Source organism: Aptenodytes forsteri, unplaced genomic scaffold, assembly GCF_000699145.1.
Source record: "Aptenodytes forsteri isolate BGI_AS27 unplaced genomic scaffold, ASM69914v1 Scaffold6, whole genome shotgun sequence".
NCBI lineage: Eukaryota > Metazoa > Chordata > Aves > Sphenisciformes > Spheniscidae > Aptenodytes > Aptenodytes forsteri.
This window is the reverse complement of record NW_008795709.1, coordinates 2,411,118-2,433,631: the sequence shown is the minus strand read 5'-3', so window position 1 is coordinate 2,433,631 and position 22,514 is coordinate 2,411,118. Positions and strand designations below refer to the sequence as shown.

General features: G+C 37.0%; 1 protein-coding gene across 1 annotated transcript; it reads right to left on the bottom strand.

Annotated features, from left to right (window-relative positions):
* Positions 1-5,130: 5,130 nt before the first annotated feature.
* On the bottom strand, positions 5,131-19,201 carry RBM46 (RNA binding motif protein 46). The gene is made up of 4 exons (XM_019473148.1): positions 19,051-19,201; positions 13,316-13,783; positions 11,102-11,884; positions 5,131-5,177 (listed from the first exon to the last, which is right to left on the bottom strand). The coding sequence occupies exons 1-4, from the start codon at positions 19,199-19,201 to the stop codon at positions 5,131-5,133; spliced, it is 1,449 nt and encodes a 482-aa protein (XP_019328693.1).
* Positions 19,202-22,514: the final 3,313 nt, after the last annotated feature.

The following is a 22,514-nucleotide window of genomic DNA, read 5'->3' as shown; positions in this document are numbered from 1 at the left end:
CCTTCCCTTGTCTTGGCTGTTTTGGGGCCTAAAAGGCTCTTTCTAACTGCAGGGAAGTTATATTTAAGACTGCTGGATCATTACCTGTTTTCCTTCCTCTGGTTGTCCATTAAGTTGAACACTAAATAGCGTGAAGAGATGCTAAACTGGTCATTCTTTGTTATGCATAGCCAACTGTGCTAAGAAACTCACTGAAAGAGAAGACTGATACAACTGACTTCTTGGGGGTTGCTTTTACCTCAAGAGCGTGTGTTAACCTAGCAACTCCCAGCTGACTTGCTCTTTAATACTCTTTCCTATTTGAAAGAAATTCCCATTAATTTAGTAACTCTTGTTCGTGTTATTAAATAGGACGCTAGCTCTTGGTGACAAACCACCTTAGTTCCCCCCACCCCATCTACTGGTTTTTTTCCCCCATGAAGATGGGAACATAGAGGCTGCTGCCCACAACATGCTTGCTCTGTAACATTGGCTTTACCATCTGTCACCAACCACAAGGTAGTAACATAAAAAAAAAAAAAAAAAAAAAGGCAGCAAGCAGATGAAAAAGGTAACTAAGAACAAGGACCACCTTTTCTTATTTAGGACAAGTTTTTAATGCAGTGGGTTTAGCATCAAGGAACAAAACTTTGTTTTGCTGAAGCCAGTGACTTCTACTTTCAGAGGGACTTCTAGTTTCTACACCAATTACAGAACAGGATGGTATACGGATTCACTTTTATCAGTTATACAACAGTACTGTTAAAAAAAAAAGCAACACCACATTCTCCCTTTGTCACAACATTTTTAGAAGAAATACATGGTGGTTCCCCCCCCCACCCCAAGGTTAATAAGCTCCAGTGAGACTTTTTATAAATATGAAAGATATGCTTGCAATTTTGCACACTGATTAGAGATTTTTTAATTATGTATTCTAAATAAACTTCAAAAACCCTGAAGTACAGCTACTGAGTGCTACTGCTGCTTCAGCTGCTTATTCCTTACACCTTTGTTCTTATCTGCAAAACAAAGACCAAATTCTCTCTGAGGGCTGTATTTGGCTTACACCCACCCAGTACTCATTACACTCAAATGTTTGATCATGGTTTTGTACAGTCACACTTCTTGGAATACTGAAAATAATTACCAAGGTACATGCTCATGTCAATAATGATGGGAGTTGCTAGTTTGTAGCAAAACTTTTTGCACAAGACTGCTTCAAAGATGGGAGCACGGTTAGAAATCTTAACAAGGAGGATGTTACACACTTGAAAAATACAATCCCATGGCTTTCTACAGTACCGGTCAGTACCTCCTTTTTTGTTCACTGGGTAAGTCACCTCTCCTACAGAGATTCATTTTAATGCTATACAATCTTTGTGCAGCTGGTCACACCATTCCCTTGAGTAGCTAACAATACCAATTCTGCCCAGGTTTGGTTGGCCCAGATTTCCATTAGAAGTATTACAGAATATTGTTTTATCAAATCTTTCTTCCACATGCAAAAAGTCTACTGTATTTTCAAGGTGTTGCTAAGGATTCCTATATAAAAAACTTGCAATAAAAAAAGTGAGTCTTAATCAAGACACCTGAAAAATAAAAATAAAGCTCATTTCAGCAATCTGTAGACTGGAATTCTCAGACTGCCAGACACAAATACTTTTAAATTTGTTCCCCCATATCTTACCAGCATTATACTGTATTATTCTATCTCAAACACCGATTTTTGTCTTGGCCTCAGGGACCACTTAGTTTAAACATGAAGTAAAGGAAGCCCCCTCTTCTTTCCTCCCAGCAGAGTTTCTTAGGAAATCACAACAGTTTATAACAACTTTCAAATGTGACAGACGCTACTAAGCAAACCTGCTTTTTAAAAACTACTTTTCTTTTTTCGAGGTTTCACTAAGCCACTTAATTACCCTTCCTCTTGTTCAGCAAAGCACCTACACTGGAGCCTCTGGCCAAAGCTTGCTAGTAGAGAAAGCAAAGTGAATCCTGCAAAGCAAGTTTGTGAAGGTACCACGTGTAAAATAAATATTTTTTACACACACAAAATACTAACAGCATAAATTTAATATAAATGTTAATTCAAGTACAGAAGTCAAACACATGATTTCAACATTAAAAATTACAACACTTAAAACAACTACTACGTAGCTAATATCAAATGCAAATAAAATTAAACTGCTATAACTGTACCTAAACTAACACCAAAAAAGACTATTTAATATTCTGATGAAACATGTTTAACTAAAATATGTAATGGACCACAATAGTTGACTGCTTTTAAGAAAAATTATTCAACTTTACATCTTTCCGTTGCATCGTTTTCTGTCTACATAATATTCCTTTTTGACAAACGCTTTTCAGACCAAACAGCTTACAACCAATACTTGCATAGGTCAGGCCCTTAGACTCTTAACATATGCCACTTGGCCCATTCCTTGACCAAGAACTGAAACTATATACCAAATTCAAAAAGAAGGATGATCTACTGTATTAGTTTCAGATTTTTAAAAAGAAAAAAAAGAAAAAAAAAGCCTTTATTTTGTGTCATTTGATAAATAAAGCACTTTACTGAGAAATGCTAAACAGTCACAATAAAAATAAAGATGGCTCACTGAAAATGAATTACATATACCCGATTTAAAAACTAGAAAACTATTTTCAGCTTAATGCTAAATGATGTTTTTTTAAGAAGAACATGGCCTGATTAGAAAGTGAGCAAGCTGTTGTTCAACATGGCTACCACAGGCAAGTAGAAGCACTGGTTATGAGGGATAGCCCGGATTAAGAATAAGACCTCTGTGAACACAGAAGCACGCACATGTCCCAGCAGAGAGGTGCTAACAATGGGAAATGCACCTTAGTGAGCTGTACATAAAAGTACATGTAATTTGTATGTGTTAAGATTTTTTTTTTGCCAATTTTTGTCTCAAAGCATTATCTAAGGTATTGAACCTCAGTGTTATGACTACAGCAATATTTCTCATGTAGTCTGATGGTACATTGACATAAACCTGTTCAAAATACCACTCCTCCACTGATGTAATGCTATACCAGAAGCAAAGATTTTATTGGACATGTTCTTCCTATAAAATTTTGCATCAAGTTACAGAAACAAATCTGAGTGTGGTATTTAAGTTTCATATTATGTATGTTTATGTACGAAAAGGCAGAGTTGCCAGGGTGGTGTGGTTTGGGTTGGTTTTTTTTTTATTGTTTGCTTAAGATTTATTAATTACAACAGAAGCTGTAAAAATTCTGCATGAAACTCAAAATACAAGAGTAGGAATTGTAGCAAATTATTTCAACACTAAAAATAAGCTACTGTTGTATAAACTATTACAGGTAATAAAAATCTTCTAAAACAAATTATCTTTTCAAAACAAATTTAATCAAGCTAACCAAAATAATTTAACATTCAAGTTCACTAATCTTTAAAGTGAAATGCTTAATACACACATGTGCTTTGAAGAATTATTCATCAATAAACACGTAATGTGAATTTCCAGTAATTATGTATCAGTGTAGTGTTCTTGTTTCTTTCGTGGCAAGATCCAAAGCAACAAATGCCAAACTTTTCTTCAGGGCAATTCAAGCCAAATAGGGTGTACAGTTGGCTGCAGAAAAAGAGGGGGAAGGGGGGAAGAAAGAGACTTTGATTTCAGCAAGCATACTGCATTACCTATTCCAAGATGGACTTAACTATTAAGGAACTTAAGATAATGGTGTAAAGAAAGCATTCACAGTCTTATGCCAATGCTGCATTCTTCCCTTTCCTCTGCACCCCTAATACTAACTCAAATCATCAAGAAATTATTTAGTCAACAGTTCAAGCAACATCAGAAAAAACCTAGTAAAAAAGAGAAATGAAAAATGAGAACTTATTAATCTCAGGGTTTTTTTCCTAAAAGCCTTATACTTTAAAAAAAAAAACATTCTTTGTCTCAGCCTATATATATATTCTCAACCAAACTACAATAATGACCCTTTGTTTCACTTCCACTGAACAAAAAATATTAATGAAGACAACTTTAATGTGCATACTAGATCACTGTTCTGAGTTGTATTAATTTGTTACCTATTTCATACGTATCATAGCAGCAATCTTTCATATTGCATATTTAACACTTTAGATCAGGGTGTACTATTAACTAAGTACCAAGTTCTGCCAGACACACACTGCATAAACAAAACCCAACTTCATTGTGGTCATCAATGGACTAGAAAAGGGCACTAAATTCAGTCCTGTTTTGAAGCGACTGATTTTACTGAAGTCAGTCAACTTATTTCATGGATAAACATAGTCCAACATTGTTGTATCTTTCTTTCTTATTTTTCTCCAAGTTCTTCCACACAGGCCCAGATTTACAAATTTACGTTCCCCTGTCCGTAAGCAGCAGCAACAGAAAAATAACTGAATCTTCAGGACAAATCCTGGGTGACTCAGATTAGAAGCTTCCAGCGGTAAAGTTAACACCGAGCATGTATTTAATGCTATTTTCAAACTGCCTTGTAAGCTTTTAAAAACCAATCTCATGACACTCAGAAGATGGTAATCCCCATTTTAAAAAATGAAAGAGGCCTCAGAAGTGACAGACGTCCACACTTAAATTCATCCACAACAGCATATTCGAAAAAAAGAGAACATTTACCCTTGTAGCATAAAATGCAGAAAGTTAAAAATAACACTTTTTGCAAATCAGAGGAGACATTAGTCTCTTTTACATGAAACTGACTACCCAAAGAAATAGTCCAAGTCACCAGTGTAGTAACAACTCCACTTCTGAACATAAAGTTAAACCCAAGCTGGAAATGCAACTAATTCAGAAATGACTGAAAAATGACTCAGTCATTTTAGGAGTAAAAACCATAACCTTCCTTTGTGCTGCACAATCCACATGAATATCAGACTGGGTGATCCATCAGCAGGTCTACAGCAGAACTATGGTCTCCTTTGGAAAAAAAAAAAAAAAAACAAAAACCAAACTGGACAGAGTATTTCTACAAGCCTTCTCAGAGGTGTGTATGTGGGGAAATAACCTTGAGACCAATTTCTCTAGCAGCCCAGCTACGACTATGTCTTTGAGGGGGCAAAAACCTGCACCAAACGCAACGCTGGGAGGTTCACTCACCTCTACTATCCCACTATGCGGCATTCAGGGACAGCAAAGTTATATATGCTTGCTCAGGGGCTGTGATAAAAACCGTTATGTGTAAGTCATCTGATAAATATTTAAGACTTCTAAATTCATACTGTTAAGGAACATCTTATACTACATTCTGAGCCTTTCTAAAAATCACTAAAAAAAACCCCCACCAATCACCACTTATCATCTCTATTCGCTAAACAAAGCCAGCAATTTGTGTATTTTTTTAAACATCTTAACTTTTTGTAGCAGGCTGTTGCTTGTTCCAACAGCAATACAGTTAATTTTGATAAAGCAAACCAAGGCAGTGTGGAAGTAAAGAAAATCCCTACAGTGAAATAGTAAAATAAAAACATTTCACTTGAACTGTCACACCTTGAGGTTTAATGTCTAAAATCTAGGAGGACAGCAGTCTATTGATACGTTTGTTCCGAGACCCAGATGCCGAGTACAGACTCTTGAACTAGTTTATACAAGCTTTATCCTTGACTTTTAAATTGCTTCTGCATGCAGTATTTAAGAAGTTTAAACAAGTGAATTCATAGTAGTAAGATATAATGCTTGCTCCACCTGTTTCAGTACAGTTTACTATATACATTCTATGTGATGAATTGGAATTAAAGTTATTTACGTGCTATAGTTATTAAAATGCTTTTCCTTGATTCAGAAATTTATCAGTATATTTTTCTTTTAAATACTTTCTGTTAAATACTTCTAAATACTTTCTTCTACCTAAAAATTAATTTCTTAAATTGTGTCTCAGTGAGACGCTACATGGCATAGCATGTGTGAGTAAACAAAGAATACCCTATTGTGTGATGCATGTCTAAAACCTAGCAGATCCCCAACACTGAGGAAACTTTACCGAAACTTATTCCTTTCTTCCCCATCACCCTTAAGTCAGACTCAGTAGGGAGAGAACTTCCCAGGACTCAGCCTTTGCTACAGAGGGTGTTATCTTAAGGACTAGAAAGAGGTTTTGACATCTTCTGGTATTTCCTTAAACCAGTGGAATTCCACCCGCAGCAAGTGAAAACAAAAAAAACCAGAACAAAAAATACAACAAAAAAACACCAATCATTCTCAGAAGAATGTTCTGCTTTTCCAGGGTTCAGATGTTTACTTTTACTAAAGAAAGGGAGGTGGAAGTTCTCCTGCAATTCAGAGCACATCTATACAACTTCAAGTTCTCTTCTGCCTATACTTCGAAGTCAAGCCAGCTTGACTTCGATGAGCCAGCTTGATTCCATAAGCTACACGACTGATGCAAAGGACCTGAATGATAAATAACACCTCCTATTTTGGGATTGACTCTGCACTAACACTGCTTCTGGACCAGAGGTGGAATATAGAGTCTGTGTTAATTAGCACAACTATACAGTCTCCAAATTGGAGCTGCCTCACATCTAGTCAGCCTCCAAGACAGGCAAGAGTAGGAAGTCTTACATGTTTTTCAAACTGGACACCACATTTAACAGCCAAGCACCATTTTGCTAACAACACTAAAGTGTTGTGTAACTTCTAAAGACACAGACTTATTTGTGTTGAAACGAGATTCAAATTAATGGAAAAGGTATTAATTTCTTCTACGGGGCATTCAGGTTTTCTCCTGTTCTGTTCCCCGCCTCCCCAACATTCACCTTCTGGAACTTCAACGTGTAGCTCTGCTCCCCTTCTCACGAATCCAGACACATAACTTCCATATATTTAAACAAGCCTGAGTTTTTTCACTCTCTTGATCTGGTCATGATTTATCTGGTAACATTAAAATATAGCTTATTCATCTTTCAGTGAAATCATAGCTTTCTGTATTTTCTCCAAGCATCGTTTTCAAAATATTCAGGTGACACCAAGTGGTTAATTGTTGTACTGCTGTCTGTTCAGGACTACTGTATGCAGTAACAACCAAGTATTCTGTTATGTGAAAATAAATACAGAAATACATTATCACCAAAAAAAGCCAGAGTGCTTTGAGATTATTAATCATAACAGTCCAATTTTAAAATTCTATCAATGCAGCCCTTTCTCATTCACTTACCTTAGTCTGCTTAAATGCTTTAAAAAGAAAAAAACCTGTACAAGTCAAAAATTAAGTCAGCAAAAAACTTAAGTTCCTGTAAGAGAAGTTACTTACCAGAAGGAATTATTCCCTGTGTCATCTTTGTATGCTCATGCTTATAGTAAGTTGCTTCCAAGAAGAAATACACTCAGACTTTTCTCAAAATCACTGCTCCTTATAAAAAACAAAAAACCAAACCAAAAAACCCCACCCACAACACATGCATCCATGCAGCATCATTCAACATGCCAAGCCATACAACAGACACTTCAGTGAGAAGGAGTGATCCTCTGTCACATCTACCAACTCTTCTTAAACTTCAGATGTTTCTTTCAACATAGTGTATATATTAAGTTGGAACAAAAACAACTTCTGTAGATTAGATAGGGAAAAGAAATTCTATTTCTAGACTACTTAGGGCTATGTTTCAGTATCACAACAATGCCAACATCAAAAAGAGGGTTTTTATCAACATGAAAGAGGTGTATCTTTCAAAAGTCAGCCATGTATGTTTGCTTTGAAATAGGGCTCTGCATGCTCTGTGCGGGGCCAAATCCTCAGAAACAAGAATGCACAGAGGCCATCAAAAGAAAAGAGTTTTATAGTTCAGAGATAACAAGACAGCATTACCAGCACTAGGCCATTAGGTGGACAGCTTTTAAAAAACAAACCTGGGATTTGAGCATTCTGCTAAGGATTCACATTAATTGTGATCATATGGCACACTGAAGTGCTAAAAAGCTTTAAAATACTGTCAATTTAAATTCACCTTAAAATGTTTTCCCTATAGCACTTTTAATTATAATTGCAGAGATAAAAATCTCAACTGTTTCTCAACTATTGAGATAAAAATCTCAATAAATACTTTATTCATTTTTTTAAACTTGTTTGCATTCTGGATTTGACCACAGCTGTGAATAATCATTCTTAGTCTAATTTTTGTTAATTGTTCTGGTGATTCTTTCCCAAAGAAGTATAGGAGAGAAAATAGTATCTTTAGATAATGCTATCGGTAAGCTACAAAATGGGCAGGTATGCATGGTCAAGCATAGAACCTGAAGCTGTCTTCATTCTTCTTTAAAGGAGGAGAGCCTCACACCATTATTTCGAGTTTAGCATCCTTTTTTTCATCTTTTGTGCTCAGGACTACACGGGTTATAAAGGTATGGCCCTAATTTTCATAGCTAGAAAAAAATGGAAACAGACACTCAACCAGTAGAACGCCCCTCACAGTGTGTACAAAAGCAGGCACAGATACTTAGCTGTTTTATTATTAAAAATAAATGATTCTGATCACTTTGACCATCTGAAAGTATCACCTTCAAGAGGTGACCTACTAATGCAAACCAAACATATCACTGCTTAAGTGGAGACAATGTATAAGGCTTTGTGTTTTGGAGATTCTTCTTCCTCTAAGACCTTCTGGGCATGCAAAAACAAAACCAAGGAGAAGCAAGATTCTAAGCAAGAAGAAAAAGCTTGTTTACATTTCAGTCATGCATTGCAAAAAAAGGCATCACAGTCAAGCCTGAAATAAGTCTGCTACAAACTGCATCCAAAAGAAAAATCTCACCACAGCCTAAGTATCAAGAAACTTCCACAGGTGCTAAGTAGCAGTATTAGGAAGAGAAGGATGGCAACACTATTTTAACAGTTTGCTATCAGCAGTAGCTTTTCCAACCCAGCAAAACTAGAACAGGTGAGAAAAAAACAGAAGGGGGGGGGGGGGGGGGGAAGAGGGGAATAGAGGGGAACAGAAAAGTCTTTCTTAAAGCATTCCTCAGGAACAGAAGCAGTCATCACTAACACAGGACTCCACTTAATCTTTCAGTTACTATTTCTGCTTCCATTTCCCTGAAAATTTAGTTTCACTGGGCAAAAATTAAGTAAAGGCATGTTAATAAACACTTCTTTATCTGTTCTTATTTCTCCTCCTTCCATTCCCAAAGCAAAAATCAAACTTTAAATCTTGTGGATGCAGTCCTGGGCCCTGTATGCATGCACAGCTAATCAGAAAAGGATTACTGTACTGTATGGTCTCATTGTGCTTCTATCCAGAGCTGCACTATACAGGATCACCAAGTCTGATGCCTCAGACCCTGCCTGGCCCACACACAGTAGGCACTATCCACAGAGAATGTCACTCCTTTCAAACCTGGAAGTCCATGGCTTAAGAAGGCTGGTATTCTAAACTAGAATGTGAAAAAACACAGCAGTCTATTAATAGACTGAAATAATAGTAATTGAAGCACAATCTGTTTGAACTTCCTAGATATTACAAGAAACTTGGAAAGAACTTGCCTACCACCACTCCAAAAAACAAAACACTCCCTCACAAACAAGTCAGGCATTGCTCCAATTCTGAATAAAAAAACCACAAACCACACAAAACAAACCAACAACAAAAAAACCCACAACCCAAAACCCCCCAACTTTCTACACACAATTAGACAAGAAACTAGTTTGTATTATCTGAACAAGCCTATCATCTCCAACAGAATTCTTCACAGAAAGAATCCCACACAGAAAGACAAAAAAAAAAAACCAAAACACAACACAACCCAAACCTCTGGCTCTAGGATTCATCAGAAACATTTTTTGTAATGACAGAAAAATATTTATGTTGCTCTACAAAAGACTAGCAAGAATTTGTTTCATGACACAGCATCTACTGATCTTGTCATGCTGAAAGAAGCCATGCAACAAATACACAAGAACATTACTCAGCAGATCAGAGAAATTATGTGATGGATCATAATACTCACAAAATTATAAAGATCAGTCCTACCTCATCTTCAAATATACCAGGATGTAAAGGCCAGAAAAAGAGCTAACTAAGCAGAAGAGAAACAGTTCAAAAGAACAAGCGGAGTAAATTACACAAAAAGCTTTGCCTTGAAGTATGAGCAGTTTTCAAACCATTATGGTATGGCTCTGTAACAGGCTTCAAATCTGAGTACCAAAGAGCCAAAATTCTGATTTCTCTGAGGATGGAGTTTGATCAGATGATGACTACAATTACTAATGAAACAACCTGTCAGTAGAAATCAGTTCTGTGTTCTGAATGCTGTGTGCTGAATGCTCTGAAAAATGCTGGGCAGGAACTCGATGGCAAGCGTTATGTTTTGTATTATTTATGTATTTCACTTTACAGAGCAACAGGGATAACACTGCCAGAACTGCAGTGATCTGTCTTCTTAGTTATGAAAAGAACAGATTTTACCATAGCTTTTTTTATAATATAAAATTTTCCCTTTTCTAGTAGTTGCATTCTACTTTTAAGAAATGGAATATATATAAATCAAGATGCTAGACTTAGAAAGCAATTACAAATAACTGTATCCCTATTTTCTCCTATTTTCTGGTTAAAAAAAAAGAACGAACACTAAATGACAACACTCTTTACCCAAAGATAATACATGTAGAGAGCCATGTAATGATACTCTGCTATAGCTTTAATGTCTATAAAGACAAATCAAAAAAGCTTCCCAAAACTATTTCTTCATCTGAATATGGATCTACCACTTCTGTTTTCCCTACTGATAACAAATCAAGAACACAGACAGCCCTTCAAATAAATTTTCAGCACCATAATCATCACACTGATGACCTTATACCTAAGTCACTGAACATGTCATCTATTTCTTCCTTACAAATCATTACGGTAGGTAAATGAAAGCAAAAGTGACCCTAGCATTACACTGAATAGATGTTTACACAGTGTTTCTTCAGTGCTCTCACCTGACGGTCCAGACTCAGCTGACTATACAAGAAACAATTCTTCTGTAGACTAACTTATACTTTAATATAAAGATATACACACAAGCCCAGATATATACACAAAGAACAATTTTGAAATAACTTTTCTAGCTTTATTTCTTAAGAACTAATTGAAAGCCTTTGGGCTTACCTAGATGTAGAAGTGTGAACTGTGCTGCCAATTCCTTTGCACCTTCTACTGTTGTACAGAGTTTGTCTGGCATGAAGTAACTCTGGGAACCATCTGCAATACTAGGAATAAGCACCTTGTACACCAAGAGTATTTTCCCATCCTGACTTGTGGTTGAGTACAAGTAGTATTCTGGTGGTGCCCAGTTATTTTTATTGCAAAAATAATCCAGATGCATTGCTGCAGAACTGAAGTGACTGGATTTTAAAGAATACATGCTAATTGGAGTAAGCTTTATTCCTGGAAAAAATGGGTATGTACATCTTTCAACTTCAGGAGGGCCTGGACTGTGCTGACCATTAAGACGAACTGAAAGACTTGCTGGTTTCCCTAAGGATTTTTGATGACCATCTTCTTTGTTAGGAAACCCTAAGAGATTTTCAGAACCGGGACTTATCTGACCATTAAAATGTTGCTTCCAAGTACTTTCTTTATTAACTGGCTTTGCCAGTGTTACCTCAATACTGGCTCCATCAATGCACTTTCCATTCATTACAGACATAGCAGCAACTGCATCTTCTCGGTGGAAAAAATGAACAAAAGCATAGTCTCTCAGCTTCTTTACACGTTCAACTACTCCTGGCTTGAACTTGTTGAATTCAGCTTTAATTGTGTCCTCTGTAGTAGATATCATCAAATTTCTTACATATAATACTTTAACTCTCTGCATTGTTTCTTCATCAACTTCTTTCTCTGGGTCTGCCCAGTCTACTTGAATAGTATGACCCCAGAGTTGGAATGTTCCTACAGCGAAGAAGCATTACATCGATAAGAAATATGCAAAGGAAAACAGAATCATTCTTATCAACTACCTCTAGAAAACACAAACATGATGCATGCCACTTGAAACAGTGTTTTTTGTTGCCTGCATCTACTTAAGCAAAATACGCAAGGTATTACTACTTGAAATTATTAAAGAAAGTAAGACTCTGCAAAAATTCAAGATGTTCTATCTGTACCCTTTGGGTTCATTAAGCACCATAAGCTGTCAAAACACAGACTTTGCCATTTTGTGACATGCATATACACATGTATATAAAGCAACCATAAGCAACATATTATTTTACTGGTTAGTAAACACAGCATCTTCAATAATATTACCACCTTAAAAAGCAAGGTCAACACCTGGAAAAAGTCATCTAAAGGTATATGCACTAGCACAAGCCTTACTCTGTGTTGCAGCAGACACCAAAACCATAAACTAAAAAAAAAAAAAAAAACAAAAAACCACAAACCACAAAAAAACCCCAAAAACCCCACCTTGTTACTCATTTCAAGCCAACATTTTGCGTATCACACGACTAGTTTATTTTACATTCAGTGATCTGGCCATATTTCTCCCATTACTTTGCAAGGCCTATATAGGTCTTAGGTAACACTCCTTCCTAACACTGTCAGTGATTAACGCAAGACTTGCCTAAATCTTAGCCTTAATAAACACAGGAAGTTTTGCCATTCATTTCAGCAAGGCAAATGCTGTATTACCTGTTCTAATGACTTTGCTTCTCCAACTATATTGTTTCATTTCCTCCCTATTTAATTTCTCTTCCAGGATTTCCCTTTTTAACTGTACCTTTATCTATTTCCTCCTCTTTCAGTATATTTAATCCCTTCTACTTTCTATACAAAAGGTATAAAATAAGGTGCAAATAAAAAGTAGTCTTCTACTTGTTAAACTCTTAAAATTATTTTCTAGTAAAAGATTAAAGACCTACTTTCAAACATTTTTAAAATATGAAACATCAACAACATCATTCATAACACTCAAAGAAAATACGGGACACATTCCAAGCATTATATTTTTTAAGCTCAGCTTTAAGAGAATTCATGTGCAGGAACTAGTGCATGCAAATGAAAACTGGATGTGTGCCCAAGCAAATACGTATCTTGGTGTAAATTACAGTAACTTGTGTTTATAAAACAGATGTCTGCTCTTCCATTCTCAGAACTGCTTAAATTTCAGCTTGTTTAAAAAAAAACAAAAAAACAAAAAAAAACCCATGCACAAATAAAAAAATCCTGATTCATAACAAAAAAAATTCCTCTTTAGCTGAAAGGCAGTTTTGTAACTCTTAAAATACCTTAAAGAAAGGCAAACAGGGACAATCCACCACCCCCCACAAAATGGAGACAGATACTCCCCCCAAAACCCAATTTAATTATAAATAAGTTTACCTGGGATTAGCCGCCTTCTAGCCATTGCAGCTGCTCTGTGAGATTCATATTCTACAAAAGCAAAGCCACGATTTTTAGTTTTGTCAGTGGCATTTGGATAAACAATGACATCCACCACTCCTTCTGTAACTTTTTTCATTTCATTCAGTATTTCTTCTTTCTTCTTTTCTTTTGGAATTGCTCCAATAAATAGTCTGCAGTTGTCCAAGCTTACGCAGACACCAATGAACTTCCCTGGACGAATTTCATAATTATTAAGAATCTTGATGGCTAGCTGAGCTTCCTCTTTAGTAGTGTACATCACAAACGCATAGCCTCGATTCTCACCACTGAATTCCATCATCAGTCTGAACTCATAGATCTTCCCAGCTCTCTCGAAAACAGGAACTAATTCATCTTCATACATATCACGAGGAATCTTACCCACAAAAACTTCACATCCACGAGGTGGTGGAGGACCTTCCCAACCTTAAAAAAAAATTGTCCAACAACAATCTTAGTACAAATGCCAGATAGGTACACTTCCCTCCCATAATTTGAAGGTGGGAGTTATTTATTTTTAGTCTCAATTTTAAACTGGCATATTCTCATCCATTATTTAATGCTTATTTTTGTTATGTTTAAATATAAATTGTGGGCTTATGGCATGTTTTAATTTCTTTTAATTCTGTCTTCTATTTCTTTCACTGGAATCTGTACGACAATCCACCGAACCTAGCATTATTTAAAACACTGATAGGTTTGCTATAAGAGTCTACATTTCAATCATTTTTTCCCCTTAAAATTATATGTCAGTTATTAATACAACTGATAGAGTAGAAAACACAACTTAAGTTCTTTCTCAGTTATCACCTAACATTTTATAGTTGCAAATGTTTCTCTGTACTTCTTGCCCATATTTTAAGAATTGTTGGTCAGGGTCCCCAGTATTTTTTTTTTCTTCCTTGAAATTGTTAAAAAAGGTCCAAACATTTTGCTTCCACCTTCTCCATTCATCCACTAAAATAGGACTCCCTAAGGAAGGTAGGATATGGAGCCATCCTTTCTTCCAATAGCCAAAAAGACTGAACACTTTTCCTCTAAAACCAGGCCACAGTTTTCACGGGCTGGAGCTACATGGTAGGAAAAAAAGAAATAAAATCCACAGAGCAAGTCAGTCCCTAGTTCACATCTGAAAGTTACAAGAAGATCCGTGCTTCTGTCCTCAAGCCAAGGACATTCATACACTCTTGTATCTCTGCCATATACGCTGAAAGGTATGTTCAACAGATAATGTAAAAATGCATACGTACATTTAAAAATATGGAGTTATGGTCTGCAAATATGGCACTCCATTTTCCCAAAATATGCATTTAAAAAAAAGTTTGGTTGTTTTTTGGTTTTTTTAAAACAAATTAGACAAAAATCAGGCAGAAGTTTCAAAGGCAGACAAACAGTTAAATTGTCACTAACAGCTTTTTCTAAAGCTTTGACAAGAAAGGTTCTCTGCAGGAGAGAAATCAAGGAGTACAAACTGGTACAAAAAACCAATACAAAATTTGGTAAGTATGTACTAGTATGAAATGACAAAGCATAAGGAGGCAAGGTGAAAAAAATTACTGTTGACAAGTTAAAACAAGAAGATAATTAAATATTTTACTTTGGCATGAAGTTCAGAATAAATTACATTTAGGTGATTTTGTAATTAACTTTAAACTTTTTCCTTCATGTAATTATCATCAAAGAGCACGTAATTTAGTCGTGAAAAAAATTTTTAACAGAATTGGGAAATTTTTGCCTTCTCACAGAACCGATTTTCACCTGTAAGCTGTACACTAAGAACTACATGGTACACAAGGAAGCTACCAAGGCATCAGAATTGACATGCATTTGGAGCCATGCTGCCATGGCTTATCTAGGAAAAAGTTTGGCTCTGTTCCACACAATATTCAACATCTTTATCATTTTCAGCTTTATAAATATTTATGACAACTTCAGCTGAGGTCTGACAGGACATGGCAAGTAACACGGTTTGCAAGCTAGCACTGCCAGCACTCACATCGTGCCAGTCAGTTGCCCACATAAAAGGGCATAAATCAACAGTACACCATTTAGGAGCTCCAAAGACAACAGCATCTGCACACCTTAATCAGGAAAAAAGGGAGGAGGCTATGCTTGATTGTGTAGGGAAGTCATGAAATTAAATAACAATGTTCATTTATTAACTAGACAAACTTTTACACTCATCCTCAGCCTGGTAACTGATTAAATAGCGATTCTCAGTAAGTAAAGGCCATCTACCATTCAAAAAGCCCACCTTTTCATTTTAAAGCTGCATACTAACTTAGCATTATAGCACATTACTGCCAACTGGGAGTAAGGTATGACCTCTGACTTAAAGAAAACCTGGTCTGTGGCATATTTGCCAATGAGCGACATGTATTTTAACAGAGCAAACATGGAAACAGTTCACCAAAAGCACCATCCCTCAAGCAGTTACCAACTGACCAGTTTCCCTGACTGGGTACTTGATTCATCACTAGACCATAGATTATGGGATTCCTTTTTTTGCAGCAGTTCAAGTAATCAAACTGCAATAAACATTATAATTTTCCCACTGCTAGTGAGATCCATGCCATCTCAAATTTTCTTCCATGTAATTCTAATGACTTCAGACATAATGATGTCATTATATTTGCAGCAGTCTAAGCAGAGGACCCAACCAAAGCAATGAAAATTCGCTTAACTTTTTTTTTTTTTTTTCACTCTACAGATACATTTTCCACAAGTGGCATAGCTGAACAAGAACCGTGCTGCTGCCAACTAGGGGGGGGGGGAATCATTTTTTAGGATAATTTTGAGCCAGATCAGCTGCTTGCTCTGGATAATGTGCCAGTCAGATAAACAAGATGGTAACAGGAAAACAGAGCTGACAGTGAGACTATCTCCTCTGGCAGCAACACAAGCTTAAAGAAACCACATCTTAAGCAAAATTCACAGTGAAACTCTTTGTTTGCAAACAGTAATTGCAATTTCTTAGAAGCCATCTCAAACACTCAAGTCTCATCTGGCCTAGAAAACCATTTATAGTAACTTAGGGTAATTTCCAGGCTAAGCAAGTATGAAAATACATGAAGATTTAAAGGAGAGGTACATAATTAATGTCATTGAACAGATTTATGGAAGATATACCTTGTCAAACATATCTAGTTTCAGAAAAGATTAACAAATTTCATTAATAAAAGTAACTTTGCCAAATAAACACACTTAATACTGTCTAATGTTCTAATTAAAAATCATAATTACAATTTAAAGAATGTATTAAATAATTTAAGAACAAGCTGAGCCCTCAGAAAGTAGTCAGTGATGGCCTGCAGTTCTTTTTTCAGTACCATTTTCAAAATAATTTCACAGGGCTCCATTTGCCTATTTTATATAGGCTAGTAAGAGTATGTACATAATTTTAGACAGGAAAAACTTCCAAAGAGAAATAATTTTGATGCAGCTGTATCTTAAACTACAAACAGCGACAAGCAATACAGTCCATGCTTATGAGCATGACTTACAAGGATATGGGATTACAGGCCACAAGCGACAATGAACTGAAACAGCAGCACAAAGAATTTTCCTTCTTTCTGCTTCTGTGTAAGTGCATAATCTGACTCAAAAAGAAGTTACTGTACTCCATGTGATACAACCAGGACTAATGGTGAAATTCTTGTACATTGCTGATGTCAACGACGACACTGGAAAAATTATTCAAAGTAAAATAAATGCTTCATAAAGATTTCAGGGATTTGATTCATTTCATCAGAATAACAAGAAATGTTAAGTAAAGGTAACTGACACAGCATTATTACAGAGAATTACAGGTACTAAGTATTTCATCAAGAAAATTCAAAAAAACTATTTTAGACTAGAAATCAAGCCCAAATTCAGCAGGAAAGATGCAAACCATCTCAACACACTAAGTGTAGGAGTAGATAATCCCACCTTTTACAGTTCTCAAAATCAAACCCAGATACTTTTCTGAAAATGTGTCTTAGCCTAACAAAGTCATCAGGCTCAACACAATAGTAACTGAGCAGAAAGTAAATGTGTAAGACACACAGAAGTTCAAACTAAATGATCTAGAAGCCACTTATTTTCTCAATGTATTCTTAACGTAAGTTTCAACTCTTGAATAGGGGAATAATGACAAAAAAGAGGTAATAAGGAAAAGAATATATACCTACTGAACTATTCCTCATCCTCTGTTCATGTGTCTTCACTCAAAACAATAACAAATTCAACCATTTGGGTTTTATCCATTTATTTCCCAAACTTTCAGCCTTTGCAGCACGAGATAAACCCACCAGTTTCCAGCATTCATATAAGCATGCATTAAAGTTGAATGATCTTTCAACATCTTCAAACAAAAACACCTTTTATCAGTCCTACTTAAAACTAAGAGTCATTTAAATTTATTTTGGAAAGCAAATTTAAGTGCTGAACAAAGGCTTTTCCTTGCACTACCTGTGAGTGTTACTCTTTTTCTATAAACTAAATCCGCAGCAGCAGTTTCAGCAAAAGTATTTTAGCAGGGGATAGGGCTATTTCAAGAGATTTGTTATTGCTAAGTTACTTAATCACAGTATCAGACATGTTTTTGAAATAGTATTTAATACACAAGAAAAAATTAAGTCTTCCAATGCAGTAACATCCTGAAAAGTGTTTACTAAATCCAACAGCCACTGTTTCCAAATTGCAATGTACATGTTCTGTATACTGCAGGACTTAATTCTACTATTTTTTGTCACTGACTTCAGTGGAAATATAATTGGGCATACAGAAAAACATTTTAGTGACAAAGTTTCTTTTCACTGCAGCAATAACTTTCCAGTTCAAGTGCTTAAGTCTCCCATTTGCACAGTGACAACAAATCCCAAACCACCATAAAGTAACCAAGAAGATGATTGTAGTTTTTATAGCATCAACACAATCTCTGTTATTCTCTAGGACTTCTATCAACTGTTATTATCTGTTTACACATGAATACATACTCAACAATTTCTGTTTTCCAGTGTGTTAAGTGAAAGAACAATGATGCATGAGTAATAAACTGATTGTTGTACTTCACTATTAAAAAACACATCCAATGAATGGTAAAAGCTCCAGAAGCTCAGCATTTATCAATTTTTCTTCTCAGAATGAAGCTTTGTAGGGGGAGGTTATGTTAGATATGGAGAACAGATTAGTCAACTCTGAAAACAAAATGGGTTAGATTATCTTCACTGGTGCTATCTCAGAGAACAGAGATTTGTAAAAAAAAAAAAAAAAAATAAAAAAAAATGCTTTGGCCAACGCAAGTGTTAAGACAAGAAATAAAGTAGGTTATTGCCTGCTATCACCAACTTTTGTTCCTTCTGTGCCACTAAACATTTTCAAGCGTGTTCTCAGTCATATGGAACACAGTATTTTCAACTCCATATTTGTCTTGCTGTCAGCTTTAGCCGCTTTTAAAGCTGTGACTTCTTAAATCCACCAAGAGCAAGTGTTCAACATAGTCTAACACAAAAAATCTTGAATTGCTGGAAACTGTAAAGCATATCAGGACCCTGTATGTGCTGTGTTTCTTACGCTCTTTCCGTAAGCACCTACTACTGGTCACTGTCAAGATACAGGACATGGGGCTACACAAATTGTCAGTCTGATTCAGTATAGCTCTCCTTACAGGAAATAAACTCCAGCTTCGTAACCTCAAAAGAAATGCTTACCTGGTGGAGGACCACCAAATTTTCTTTGCCCATTTTCTTGAACCATGCTGTATCCAGTCTTCTCCATCAAGGCCAGTAAAGCAGCCTCATTCTGAGTGCCACTTCGGATTTTGCCACATCCATTTGCTGCAGTTTTATTTTCCTCGTGCATATCTGCAATAGCTTCAACAGAACATTGCAGATATTTCAATTCAGATAATTCTAAGTTGTTATATGTATACAGAAGCTACCAAAGCACAGAAAAGCAACTTATGCTATGCTTGTGTATTTACTGTGACTTTGTTTAGCATAAGGCTTCAATCCTACATCCAACTACTATCATCTATATATTTGCTTTCAAATGTTCTGTAGCTGTGATAATCTTGAACTTTAAACAGCAACTATATATTCTGTAAGCAAACTTTCATAAGTGGTATCACAACTATTTTCAAGTATGCTGCCCTTCAAGTACAATAATGAATTCTTTCATAAATCTTGTTATTACAGTTGTGTAGAAACCTATATGCTACTCAGTGACAAGTTCCACTTTCTTATTACTACATCTTATAGAAATACCAATGATTTTAAAACTGTATTTTAGTACAAAAATACTTAAAAATACATTAAGTCCATGCCTAATTAATATAAAGAATTCAAAGAATTCAGGAACAAAAGTAACTGAATTAAAAAACAATATATAATAAAACTAGGCAGAACTGTCTGGCAAAAGTAAGGGGCTGAAATAATCCCACCTCTGGGGTCCTTATTTTCATGCCTTTGTCCATTTTCACAATTTCCAAAACTAAAAAAGTTTATCAATACGGTTGTTGCTGCTCTATTCACTATTTCCCTGGCATGCCAAGATCTCGTACAACAGCTTTAGGTGTCTGTCATCTAGGTGATGGGAAACAATCACACCAAGGAACCCATTTGGTAATTACCAACTTCACTAGTCAAGCCCCTAAAAAAAAATTAACTTTCAAATCAGATTATTTTTTTCCACTGCCTCTTTCTCCTTCCCCAATTTAGATCTTCTTTTCCCAATATTTTCTGCCTTAAGGTCTGCAATACTTAGGCAAGCAATCTTCAACGCTTCAATCCTTTGCCCAAATGGTATGTCCAAGTGCTATGCCACTCATGCTCCAAAAGAAATGCTGGCCAAAAAATCACCACCAGAAAAATAAGCTACAACTCCTGTTTGTTCTTTAATGTCCCTTAAGTTTTCAGCTTGCTTCATCTTCAGGATCTGGCTCCAATAAATAATGTCCTGAGACTTCAGCAGTTTATTTTTTCCAAGAAAAAGTTAAAACCAGCTTCAATTTCACACAAATGTTTCCTGTCAACTCATTATAATTTGCTGAACAATGAGGCTTCCTAGTTAAGGCCCCAATTAATACAGTATCTGGAAAGCAGAGGATAAAGGAAACTAAATAAAGGACAGTAAAGAGTGCATAAGCATTCACGTGTCTGTCCCTTCGTTAGACTTCCACTACTCAAGGTCCCAAGAAACCAATTATCTCAAGCACTGCCGTAAACTCAATCTTGTTGCGCTGAACTGAACACTGACAAAAGGGAGGGAAGGAGTTCAAACCCGTTACAATTGCATCCTTTTTCTACAGTCTGAAGCCACCTTCTCCTCTTCAGCTTGTCACTTCTGGTGCTTTCGTACAAACCAAACTATTACTTTTAGCTTGATTATCCAAATGAGCACCATTATCTACACAGATTATTTATTTTACCTGACAGCTGACTGTGTAACTCCCTACCACTAGCAGAAACAAGAATTAGTAAAAATAAAGCCACACATAGTCATTAATGTAGCAAATGTTATCCCACCCATCTTTATATATGAAGGTTTTCAGATGATTGCTGGTCACACTAAGCAAGCTTTTGCCTCCATACTCAAAACATTAACCATCCCCGTGGTTGCTGGTCCTTTTATTCTTCACTTACATATTCCACTGAAACTACCCCAGTATCTCAAATTAAAATGATTTTGCATAAATTTAAGTTTTTCAAAAAATTATACACTGTATTTATTTAGTGATTAAGCCCCTTCCACTGCCACATTTATACATGTTATGCAATCATATTACTGTCCAGAGGTGGAGTTTTCCCCACCCCCCCCAACAGCTTAGTCATTTCAAATGTGAAAATCAAATAATGAAACTGTTCTTTAGTGCACTCTTTCCACAACAGCCTTCATATGACATTATAACAGACTCTACACATCCCTTAATTAGAACGGCGATAGAATAAACACAACTGCAATTTTTTCCATCCTAGAAAGAGAAGGCTTTTGGTGGATATATGTATTTTATTTTTTCTATCAAGCTGGTATTCATTTTGGGGCAGGAATCCATGCAAGCAACCACTCCGGAAATGTTAAGTTTATATGACACCCATCACTGGTCATTAAAAAAGCCAATCCCCAAAGAACTCCTAGCTTCATCAAAATGAGATTCCAGAAAGGAAACAGGGTAGAGCACAAAGAAATCCCCAGCAGACAACAGCAGCAACAGCATCATTCCTATCTGCTACAAATGGTGTCCCATCTCCTTTCAGCAAGTGAATTACATTTACTGTGTTTCACAGCCTACAAGCTGCATGAAGATTCCGTAATTAGGAAATCTCTCAGCAGTTTCAGGCCTAACAAGGTATGGAAATAGACAACAAAGTTGGGGCAAAGAAGAGGTAAATTAATTTTCCCTTTGTCTCAGTGAGTTCCAACATCCAGCCAAGAAGAACGTTATCTGCAAGAGCAGCAAGGGGACACCAGATTAAAATCGTGAGAGTCGATGTGGGTGCCCACAACGCTCCCAGAGAGGTTAAGAGGCACCGAGGAGTTAGGACAGGAGACCAGTGGAGGAAGCATGTGAACCAGGGACGGGCCCCAGGGCGAAAACGCCACCTGAGGAGGCAAGACGGGCATGTCTTGCCCGGGACAGAGAGAGAAAAAGAGAGAAAAACAGCAGCCCCGGAAATACCCTGCGCTACTCTCGCCGACTTGCACGTTGAGGGCGGCCGCCGCGGCCCCTTCTCCTCGCGGCCCCTTCTCCTCGCGGCCCCTTCTCCTCGCGCCGCCGCCTTCTCCTTTCCCCACAGCACAGCAAGCCCCCCCCCCCGCCGCTATCCTCAGGGAGGCGAGGCCACGGCACGACTTCCCGCTCTCCCGTAGGAACTCTGCGCCACACCGGGAGAACGGACCGGAGGAGACAACCCCAGCCGACACCCCCACCAGCCACCTCACTCGCCTGGCCCCACCGCCACGGCTTTCCCTCGCTCTGCCCCCGCCTAGCCAATCACCAGGCGGCCAGCGCGGGCACCGGCATAATTGACAGGTGGCCCCAGGCAATCACAGCAAGGCAGAGGGCGGTGCCCGGCACGCGAGCCCTTTTAAAACAGGCGACCGTTAGACGCAAGAATATTGGTGCGCGTGATGATGCAGCTCACCGGTCTGAGGCGGGAGTGGGAGCGGGTCGAGG

Bases quoted from the DNA above. Each gene is read 5' to 3' on its own strand.
- RBM46 (XM_019473148.1), bottom strand. From the start codon at position 19,201: ATGCACGAGGAAAATAAAACTGCAGCAAATGGATGTGGCAAAATCCGA. The intron at 13,784-19,050 runs GTAAGCATTTCT...TTTTTTTTTAAG, and splicing joins ATTTGGTGGTCCTCCACCAG to GTTGGGAAGGTCCTCCACCA. The intron at 5,178-11,101 runs GTAAGCCCAAAG...TTTTTATCACAG, and splicing joins GTTCACACTTCTACATCTAG to CCCCTGAGCAAGCATATATA.